Source organism: Acinonyx jubatus, chromosome B3 (assembly GCF_027475565.1).
Source record: "Acinonyx jubatus isolate Ajub_Pintada_27869175 chromosome B3, VMU_Ajub_asm_v1.0, whole genome shotgun sequence".
NCBI classification, from domain to species: Eukaryota; Metazoa; Chordata; class Mammalia; order Carnivora; family Felidae; genus Acinonyx; species Acinonyx jubatus.
In genome coordinates this window covers 144,388,159-144,400,137 of record NC_069386.1, presented here as the reverse complement: position 1 = coordinate 144,400,137, position 11,979 = coordinate 144,388,159, and the positions used below count along the sequence as shown (strand labels likewise).

General features: G+C 40.6%; 1 gene segment (V, D, J or C); it reads left to right on the top strand.

Annotated features, from left to right (window-relative positions):
* The first annotated feature begins 255 nt into the window (after positions 1-255).
* LOC128316182 (immunoglobulin heavy variable 3-23-like) overlaps positions 256-11,979 on the top strand; it is a 31,604-nt gene continuing 19,880 nt past the window's right edge. Inside the window, 1 exon segment of the V gene segment in view lies at positions 256-405. Coding sequence covers positions 360-405 — 46 coding nt within the window.

Below are 11,979 nucleotides of genomic sequence, written 5' to 3'. Positions count from 1 at the left end.
TATTTTAAGAGAAAATAATGCGTGATCATGCTGTTGAGGTAAATGTTTCTTAAAGATTATGCCAAAGCCTCCATTAATAAAGGTAAAAATCCAAAACTGAAAAAAAAAATTCTTCATATTGTCACACCGCCATCCACACAAACTAATGTAAAAGTGCGTCCCTAACCCTGTCATTCACTTTTACACTATCAAATCTAAGTCTGGGGCTTGATATATATGTCAGAGGACATGCAAATGGGGCCCTCTCTGTGCTGATAAAACCAACCCAGCCCCGACCGTGCAGCTGGGAGACGAGCCCCAGCCCCAGGAGTCCCAGGTGTTCCCATTCTGTGATCAGCACAGAACACACACACCTCACCATGGAGTTTGTGCTGGGCTGGGTTTTCCTGGTTGCTCTTTTAAAAGGTAATTCATGGTGAACGAGGGACACTGAGTCTGTGAATGCATATGAGTGAAACAGTGGATGTGTGACAGTTTCCTGACCAACATGTCTTGTGTCTGCAGGTGTCCAGTGTGATGTGCAGCTGGTGGAGTCTGGGGGAGATCTGGTGAAGCCTGGGGGGTCCCTGAGACTCACCTGTGTGGCCTCTGGATTCACCTTCAGCAGCTACTACATGAGCTGGGTCCGCCAGGCTCCAGGAAAGGGGCTGCAGTGGGTCGCAGCAATTAGTGGTAGTGGAGGTAGCACATACTACGCAGACTCCGTGAAGGGCCGATTCACCATCTCCAGAGACAACGCCAAGAACACGCTGTATCTGCAGATGAACAGCCTGAAGACCGAGGACACGGCCACATATTACTGTGCGAGAGACACAGTGAGGGGACATCACTGCGGATCCAGACACAAACCTCCCTGCTGGAGGGGATCAGCACCACCAGAGGGCGCATACTATGCAGAATTCTCCTTTGTGTTCCCAGGCGCAGGTGCCAATGGAGGTTACAGGCAGGTTTCCTGTCAGGGTCTGGGGCTTCCTCTCCACACAGCAGTTTCCCCAGGGAGCCTCCCTGCTTATATGCTTCTGTGTTTACCTATTAACTCTCTGGATTAGCAACTAGGTTGTCATAGGGAAACTAGACTAATGTGCACAAAGACACAGTTGTTTGCACTTGCTTACTCCAGTCCCTCAACATGAATGAATTACAGATTTCCTGAGGCACAACAGCTGCATCTTTACAGGATTCCCAGATGCGCTCCCTGTGCAGCCAGGACCACAGGATCCCACAGCTCCTCCTTAACATCACCCAGCCCTTGTCCCAGTCAAACAACGTGACACTTTCTTCATAGCCCTTTGCTACTCAGGACTTTAAATGAGCTACAGCTTTATTCAATTACTCTAAAAGTGAGACAAACAATCTCCATGTAGTAGTCAAGATTCCCCTGAGGAACACAACCCAAAGGTCATTGGTTTCCATAACTAAATATGTTGAGAAGTCCCATGATCTACTATCACAAGCTGAAGACCCAGGAAAACCAGTGATATAATTCTTGCCTGATTCTGACTAGTGTCTAGTCTCAGAATGTGGAGAGCTGATGATGTAACTCTCAGAAAAAGGGCCGGAGGAGACCAATATTCCAGTTCAAACAAGCACATGCGAAGTAAAAATGAGGGAAATGGGGGAAATGAAGCTGGAAAGAAGAGGAAAATTAAAATATTGCATCACAAACATACACTTAGGGAAATCAGCAACTCCATAAACTGTAATAACATTCTTTTGAAAGGAGTCCCAAAAGAATAAGAGGGAGAAAAAGGGGGATACATTTTACCTGAGTGAATATAGTGAAAATTTCCACAAGCTGGGGAAGGAAACAGACATCCATATCTAGGAGGCAAAGAGAACACCCATTAAAATAAAAAATAAAATAAAAAGCAGGCCAACACTGAGACATATCATAGGAAAATGGCAAAATATCCAGATAAAGAAAAACCATAAAAGCATCAACACAAAAGAAGTTGCTAACTAACAAGGGAAGATTAAAAAAAAACTATGCCATGTGTCTCTACAGAAACCTTCATGCAAGGAGGGAGTGGCATCGTATCCTCCACATGCGCAATTGAAAATTATGCAGCTAAGAATACTTTCTCCATAAGGCAGTCATTCAGATACAAGGAGTGATAGAATTTCCCAGACAAACAAAAACCAAAGGAGTTCATGGCCTCTAAATCAGCCCTGCGAGAAATTAAAGGGGACCCTTTGACTGGGAAAGGAAGACTAAAAGTAACAAAGACTAGAAATAAACAGAGAAAATCTCCAGAAACAATGACTTTGGAGGTAACACTATGGCACTAAGTTTATATCTATCAATAATTACTGTGAATGTAAATGGACAAAATGCCCAATCAAAACACATAGGATACCGGAATGGATAAAAACAAATACAAGATCCTTCTACACACTGCACACGATTGACTCATTTTCAACCTAAAACACCCGTAGATTGAAAGTGAGGGGAGGGTGAACAATTTATCATGCTAATGGACATCAAAAGAAAGTTGTAGTACCACACTCATATCACACTAACTAGTTTTCAAACCACAGTTTGTTACAAGAGATCAGGAAGGCAGTATATCATCATAAAGGGGTCTGTCCAACAAGAAGATCTGAAGCTTTAAATATTTATACCCCAAAAATGTAAGCACTGAAATATATAACTCAATTACTAAGAAACATAAAGAAACTCATTGAAAATAGACAATAGTAGTAATAGAGAACGTTAACACTCCACTTACAACAATGGAAAGACAATCTAAGCTGAAAATCAATAAGGAAACAATGGCTTTGAAAGACACATGGACTGAATGGACTTAACAGATATATTCACAACATTCCATCCTAAAGCACCAGAATACACATTCTTTTTGAGTGCGCATTGAACATTCTCCAGAACAGACCACATACTATGTCACAAATCAGCTCTCTACAAGTACAAAAAGACTGAGATCATTCCATGCGTATTTTCAAACCACAACACTATGAAACCTGAAGTCGACCACAAGAAAAATTTGGGCAACACCACCAATACATTGGTTAAAGTAAAAGCTGAATGAGATTTTCAGGAAATTACAGAAGCAATAAAAAATACATGGAAGCAAATGAAAATGAAAACATGCCAGTTCCAAACCATCTGGATGCAGCAAAGTTGATGGAAGAGTGAAATATATAGCAGTACAGGCCAAACTCAAGAAAGAAGAAAGGTCTCAAACACACAACCACTTTACAACTAAAGGAGCTAGAAAAAGAACAACAAATGAACCCTAAAGCCAGCAGGAACAGGTAAACAAAAAAGATTAGAGCAGAAATAAATGATATAGAAACAAAGAAAAACAGAAGAACAGATGAATGAAACTATAAGTTGGTTTTTGTAAGAATAAATAAAAATGATAAACCCATGGGCAGACTTGGCAAAAACAAAAGAGAAAGGACGAAAGTAAATATAATCAGAATTTGAGAGGAGACATCGCGACTGACACCACAGAAATACAACTATGAGAAAATAGTTTGGAGATTTATATGCCAACAAATTGGGCAATCTGGAAGAAATGGGTAAATTCCCAGAATAATGTAAACTACCTAAACTGAAAAAGGAAGAAATAGAAAACGGGAACAGACTGATAATGAGCAAAGAAATTGAATCATTAATCAAAAATCTACTGACACACAAAAATCCAGGGCCAGATAGGTTCACAGGTGAATTCTACCAGATATTTAAGAAGAGTGTAAAATATTCTATTTAAGTAGAATAGAATATTCCTGTCTTCACAAACTGTTCCAAATAATAGAAATGGAAAGAAAACTTCCAAATTCATTCTATAAGATCAGTATGATCACGGTTCCAAACCAGATTAAACCCCACTAAAAATGAGACTTACAGGCCACTAGCCCTAATGAGCAAGAATGCAACAATTGTCAAGAAAATACGTGCAGGGGCGCCTGGGTGGCTCAGTCGGTTAAGCGTCCGACTTTGGCTCAGGTCGTAATCTTGCAGTCCGTGAGTTCGAGCCCCGTGTCGGGCTCTGGGCTGACAGCTCAGAGCCTGGAGCCTGTTTCAGATTCTGTGTCTCCCTCTCTCTGACCCTCCCCCATTCATGCTCTGTCTCTCTCTGTCTCAAAAATAAATAAACGTTAAAAAAAAAAAAGAAAGAGAATACTTGCAAATTGAATCCACCAATACATTAAAAGGATCCTTTAACGTGACCAGGTGGGATTTATTCCTTGGCTGTAAGGGTGGTTCAACAGTCACAAATAAATCAATGTAATACATACCATCAATCAGAGAAAGGATACGAATGATATGACCCTCTCAATAGATGCAAAAAAAAAAATTGACATAGTACAGCATCCTTTCTTGATAACACCCTCAACAAGGGGTAGAGGAAACACACCTCAACATCATAAAGTCCGTACATGAAAACCCCACAGCTAATATCCTCAGCAGGGGAAAAAAAACCTTTTCCTCTACTGTCAGGAACACAAGAGGGATGTCCACTCCCATCATTCTACTTAACACAGCAGTGGAAGTCTTATCCTCAAAAACAAACAACAACAAAAAATAAACGCATTCAAGTTGTAAAAGAAGAAGTCAAACATTCCCTCTTCACAGATGACATGACACTCTATATAAAAAACTCAAGACTCCACCAAAATATTGCAAGAACTGATACACAAATTCAGCAAAGTCACAAGATACAGTATCAACATACTGAAATCTGCTGCATTTCTACACAGCAATAATGAAGAAACAGAAAGAAAAATAAAAAAACTATCCATCCCGTTTACAATTGCACCAAATATAATAGGATACCTAAAGAGTTAAAATATCTATACTCTGAAGACTCTAAAAACGGTGAAAGAAACTGAGGATGACACAAAGAAATGGAAACACCTTCAATGTTCATGGATTTAAGGAGCAAGGAGTGTTGAAATGTCTATGCTACACAAAGAAACGGGAGACTTCATGATTATGGATTTCATGCTATATTACAAAGCTGTACTTATCAAGACAGTAAGCTACAAGCACAAAAGAGACACATAGATCAAGAGAACAGAATAGTAAACCCAGATATGGACTCACAAATGTATGGCCACCTCATCTTGGATGAAGTAGGAAAGACTATGTAATGGGAAAAAAGACAGCCTTGTCAACAAAGGGTGTTGGGAAAACTGGACCAGAACATGCAGAAGAATGAAACTGAACCACTTTCTTACTCCATACACAAAAATAAATCCAAATGGGTGAAAGACCTAAATGTGAGACAGGAGACCATCAAATCCTAGAGGAGAACACAGGCAGCAACCTCCTGGACATCGGACATAGCAACTTCTTACTAGACGTGTCTCGAGAGGCAAGGGAAACAACAGCAAACTTGAACTACTGGGACCTCATCAAAATAAAAACCTTCTGCACAGCTAAAGAAACAATCAACTAATCTAAAAGGCATTCTACAGAAATTAAAAAGGTATTTGCAAACCACATATCTGATAAAGGCTTACTATCCAAAATCTATAAAAAAAAAAAAAACTTCTCAAACTCAACACCCAAAATACAAAGAATCCAGTGGAGAAATGGTCAGAAGACATGAGGAGATACTTTTCCAAACAAAGCATTCAGATGGCTAACCGACACACGAACATATGCTCAACATCACTCATCATCAGGGAATTACAAATCAAAACTACAATGAGAGATGACCACACACCTGTCAGAATGGCTACAATTAACAACTCAGGAAACAACAGATATTGATGAGGATGAGGAGAGAAGGGAACCCTTTTATACTCTTGGTGGGAATGCAAAGTGCCCGGACCATTCCAGAAAACAGTTTAAAAACTAAAAATCAAACAACCTTACACACCAGCAATTGCTCTACTAGGAATTCATCCAAAGCATACAAAACTTCTGATTTGAGGAAGTACATGCACCCCAATGTTTACAGCAGCATTAACTATGACAGCCAAACTGAGGAAAGAGACCAAAAGTCCACCATGTGATTAATCTGCTATATGTATAGAATGGCATATTACTCAGTCACAAAAAAGAATGAAATCTTGCCATTTGCAAAGGTGTTGATGCAGCTAGAGGGTATCATGCTAAGCAAAGTAAGTCAGTCAAAGATGACAAACACCATATGATTTCCTCATATGGGGAATTTAAGAAACGCAACAGATGATCTAGGGGAAGGGGAAAAAGAGCAAGAAATCATAAAAAAAAACTCTAAGGTTAGAGACCAAACTGAGGGTTGCTGGAGGGCAGGTGTGTGGGGGATGGGATAATGGGTGTTGGGGATTAAGGAGGCCACGTGTTGTGATGAGTACTGGGTGTTAATGTAAGTGATGAACCAATAAATTCTACTACTGAAATTAATATTACACAATATGTTAACTAACAAATATTTAAACACAAACTTAAAAAATTTAAAAAGTGGAAAAAAGGAAGGGAGAATTGTTGTCACAAATTGTCATGAACATGGAATCTAAGGTAGTGAGTCTAACGTCTTGCATTTACTCATTATATCCCTAACTGATGGTGGACATAAATTAACATACTCATGAATTTTCACAGCAGTGCCAGGTGGGCTGGAATTCAAACCACAGCTGCCCTTCCCAACTCCACTGTCCCCACACATCATGGGCAGCTTGTCCAGACACCTGCACAAGAACCCAGGTTGGGCCTCAGCAGGGACCCACATCTGCAGAACTGGAAAGTGTGGACAGTTGACGCTTCCTGAGAAGCTCTGGGTGTCCTTCCCCGACTTGCTGTCTCAGCTCCCTTGTCTTCCTTTCCTGTCTCTTGAAGAGAACCATGTCCCCTGTTAGTGGTTCATGAAAGTGAGGGGCTAGATGTTCTATAAACATTCAATATGACAGATAACATACAAGGGGACAAAAAAAAAACCCATATGATGCAGCCTGTCTCGCGGCTCCTATCACCCAATGTGGTAGAGTACAAATAAACCTAAGTATTCATTTGGTCAAAAACTGCACAGCACGTTGGAAAAGTATTAAGAGATGAGAAGCCTGGAAGAATTCCACAAATGCAGATATGAGCTCCCCTTGGAAGGAAGAAGAAAAATTACAGTCCCAAACACGCAAGAGTAAAATAATTTTAGGAAATGATACAAGAGCTTCAATGTGTTCTATTCATGAAGTGTCTAAATTTGGCAATGCAAAAAAATGGATTTTGAGGGTTTCACATAGAATTGCGAAGGAAAAATTGTGTCAAGAACTCGGTTGTGTGCACAGAGCTCAACGGCTCCTGAGACATATAGAAAGCCCACCACCTGAAAAGGTAAACGTGTTTTTTGACCCCAGGAGCATATCTATCAAATCTGATGAGCAGTCTGGCCAAAGAGACACAGAATGGCAACTCTTGTGAAATTTGAACTTCAATTTCATATATTTCCACATAATTTCCATATATTAGGAAAAACCATGCCACGAAAATGATTTGCTAGAGTCTATAAATTTAAAAACAAACGACAAAACTCTAAGTCACCAGAGACCAAATAGGGAACACGTCAACATTGAGAGAAACCAGAAAAAAAACAAGACTTTTAGTTACATTGTAAGTCAAGAAATCAGTGGGGTGCCTGGGTGGTTCAGTCGGTTAAGTGTCTCACTTCAGCTCAGGTCTCGATGTCACGATTTGAGGGTTTGAGCCCCGTTGTCAGGCCCTATGCTGACAGCTCAGAACCTGGAGCCTGCTTCAGATTCTGTGTCTCCCTCTCTCTATGCTTTTCCCCGCTCACGTTCTGTCTCTCTCTATCAAGAATAAACACTTTAAAAAAATATTAGTCACAAGCAATCAATCATCAAGAAAATGAAAACTATAGCTAAGAACACAACACCCATAAAAAGAAATGGTATCAATAGACTTTGTGAAAATCAAATAAGCTTATCTGCCCACGTGAATACCAATACTTAGATAAGTTACAGAGTAAGAGACAACATTCACAAATTGCATAACCACCAAGGGATCTGCATCTTGAATATGCTAAGAACCCTCAACAGTCAATAGGAAGAAAGGAAACAAACCTCCATAAAACAAGCACAGCCTTGTGTAGTAGACATCCTATCCTTGAGGTTATAGACACATTAGTTACTGACTGGAGAAGACTCTTCACACCATCGACTGTCAGGGAAATTCAAATCAAGAACGCAATAGATGCCCTATACACACATCCCAATGGCTCCGGAATGAAAACAACACTGACAGCAACATCCAGGTGAGCATCCAGCATACGTGGGGCCTCAAACAATGCAGGAAGGATTGACAAACAAACACCAGCTCTGGAAAACCGTTGGCTGTTGCTTATGAAATTATACATGGATGGCATAAAAAGGATCCTGGAAATACCACTCCCGAGTATTTGTCCCTGAAAAATGAAATCCCATGCTCAGAAAATAAATGGTGTGTAAATATTTATAGCATCTTTCTTAGTGTTAGAAGCTCAGAATAAGGCAAAAGTCTTTCTAAATATAAAGGAATAAACCAACTATGAAACTTCCATCAATGGGATGCTTTGCCAGAGAAATGTGACACTACTGATGCACACCTGAAACCAGGTGAAACTCAAAGACATGATGTGGAGGGAAGGGCGGTAGTCCCATAATTACAGAGGTGGTGTGACCTGGGACATTCACACAGCCAGACCATGGTGACAGTGGTTTGGTTGGGCATTCCTTATCTCTTTCTTTCCCAAACCACATGATGAGATACTCTGCTTCATTTGAGAGCACTCCTATGTTCAACCACCCTCTGATGTATGGAGTCTCCACAGACTGAACCCTACAACCTCGGACTCCTCTGAATGGAGAGTTGTTGAGACCATACTCTGATATGTCTTCTGACAGGAGCTGTTCCCTCCACTGTCCCTGGCTCTGGCTCTCTCCTGCAGGTGAGCGGGAGTAGGTTAGGAATCCTCCACTGAAACTATTGGTCTCCTGCACCTGACTCTCCCACAACATGAGGGCCAGACCTTCCTCACACTCAGCTGGAAATGAAGTCAGTTCTATAGGAACAGATTTGCTCCTTGATTTAGAGGATTGCTCCATCTCCCCCTTACCCTGGGCAATACTCTGGGCAAAGGTCTGCAGCTGCAGGGGGTGTCGGGGACAAACAGGATTCCAAACAGTTTGGAAGCTGAGGGCTCTGTTTAGGGGTGGCTGGCAGCTTCACTGCCTTGTGGCTTGCTTGTCCTGGTGGCATGAGACTCCTGCCATACAAGTCAGGTCTGGGGTGATCAGGTTCCCAGCATCCCTAGTGGACTGTGCCCAGGGCAGAGCTTCCTTCCTGGGAGTGGGGCTGCCAACAATGAGTGAGTCGCACATCTCAGTGGCACCTGCTGGGGCTTGGCCTCAACAGCAAACAGCTTAGGGTCACTGACATCCTGTCCCTCTGGGAAAGAGTCCTCTGAACAGGAGCTGGTCACCAGGAATCCTGTGTATTGGCTACAACAGTCTGGAGGGGAGGTTGCAGCCAGGCTCAGTGGCACATGCCTATAGTCCCAGTTACTTGCACTGGAGTTTCTACTTGCTGATCTGGGGTGGGAAAGGAAAAGAACATACCTTAGTTCAAATATTCTAGGTATTCTTTCTGGTAGTATATTTTCTGGAATAAATGCTTCTTCATGGGCTGTATGCCAACATGGCCATTTGCTGCACTATAAATACATTATTTGAGTTTTTCTTCAAATTCCAGTTAGTTAACATGCAATGTAATACTAGTTTCAGGTGTAAAATATAGTGATTCAACATTGCAATACAGCACCCAGTGTTCATTATGAGCGCTCCCCTTAATCCCCATCAACTACCTCCCCATCCCTCCACCCACCCTCCCCAGGGTAACCATCAGTTTTTCCCCTATAGTTAAGTATCTGTTTCATGGTGCTTACGTGGTTCCATGGGTTAGGCCCATGACTCTTGATCTGGGCTCTTGTCTTGATCTCATCGTTCCTGAGATCAAGCCCCACTTTGGTTTCTGCACTGACAGCACGACGTTTCCTTGGGATTCTCTTCCCATCTGCCTCTGCCCCACCTCCCATTCTCTCTCTAAATAAATAAGTGAACATTGAAAAAATCGCCTATTTCTTGGTTTGCCTCTTATCTCTTATTTGTCCCTTTGCCCATTTGTTGTTTCTTAAATTCTACATATGGATGAAATCATATATTTGTCTTTCTCTGACTTATTTCAGTAAATATAATACTCTCTAGGCCCATCCCTGTCCTTACAAAGAGCTAATGTCATTCCTTTTATGGCTGAGAAATATTCCAGTGTGCGTGGACGGGGTTATGTAGATATACCACGTATTCTATACCCATTCATCAATCAATGCATACTTGGGCTGGGTTGTTTCCATAGCTGGGCTGTTTGTGACATAGCTGCTATAAACATAGAGGTACAATTCCCTTCAATTAGTATTTTTGTATCCTTTGGGTAAATACCTAGTAGTGCATTTGTTCTATCGTAACGTAGTTGTATTTTTAGCTTTCTAAGGAACCTCCATGCTGTTTTCCATAGGGGCTGTGCCAGTGTGCATTCCCACCAGCACCTCGAAAAGGATCCTCTTTCTCTGCATCCTCACCAACACCTGTTGTTTCTTGTGCTGTTGAGTTCAGCCTTTCTGACCAGTGTGAGTTGATATTTCATTGTAGTTTGGATTTATATTTCCCTGATGAGGAGTGATGTTGACCATCTTTTCATGTTTTTATTGACAATCTGTAGGTCGCATTTGGAAAAATGCTTATTCATGTCTCCTGGCCATTTTTAATAGGATTATTCAGTTCTGGAGTTGAATTTTATACCATATATAGAAAACCTGAAAGACTCCACCAAAAAAAAACCCCGCTAGAACTGGTACAATAAACCTGTAAATTTGCAGCATACAAAATCAACATATAGAAATTTGTTACATTTCTATACACCAATAATGAAGCAGGAGAAAGAGAAATCAAGGAATCAATCCCATTTAAAATTACACCAAAACCATAATATACTAGAAATAAACCTAAGTAAAGAGGTAAAAGATCTGTACTCTGAAAGGTCTGGGACATTTATGGAAGAAATTGAAGAAAACACAAAGAAATGGAAAAATATTCCATGCACATGGATTAAAAGAAAAATCATTGTTAAATGACAATACTATCCAAAGCAATCTAGACATTCAATGCAAATAATTCAATTTCCTGTCAAATAATACCAGCATTTTTCACAGAGCTAGAACAAATAACTCTAAAATTATCATGGAACCACAAAAGACCCCAAATAACCAAAGATCTTGAAAAAGAAAAAAACCTGGAGGCATCACAATTCTGGATATCAAGCTATATTACAATGCTGTAGTCATCAAGACAGGATGATACTGGCAAAAAATAGACACATAGATTAATGGAAAAGATTAGAAAACCCTGAAATGGACACATCACTATATGATCAACTAATCTTTGACAGAGCAGGAAAGACTATCAAATGGAAAAAGTCCCTTCAACAACTGGTGTTGGGAAAACTGGACAGCATCGTGAACTTGTAATGAACCTGGACCACTTTCTTACAGTACACACAAAAATAAATACAAATTGAATGAAAGACCTAAATGTGAGACAGGAAACCATCAAAATCCTAGAGGAGAACACAGGCACCAACCTCTTTGACCTTGGCCAGAACAAGTTCTTACTAGACATGTCCCCAGAGGCAAGGGAAACAATAGCAAAAATAAACTATTGGGATCTCATCAAGATAAAAAGCTTCTGCACAGCAAAGAACAAATTAACAAAACTAAAAGGCAACTGACAAAATGGGGGGAGATATTTGTAAATGACATCTCAGATAAAGGGTTAGTATCCAAAATCTATAAAGAACTTACCAAACTCAACACTCAAAAAACAAATAATCCAGTGAAGAAATGGGCAGAAGACATGAATACATATTTTTCCAAAGAAGACATCCAGATGGCAAAAAGACACGAATAAAGATGCTCAACAACA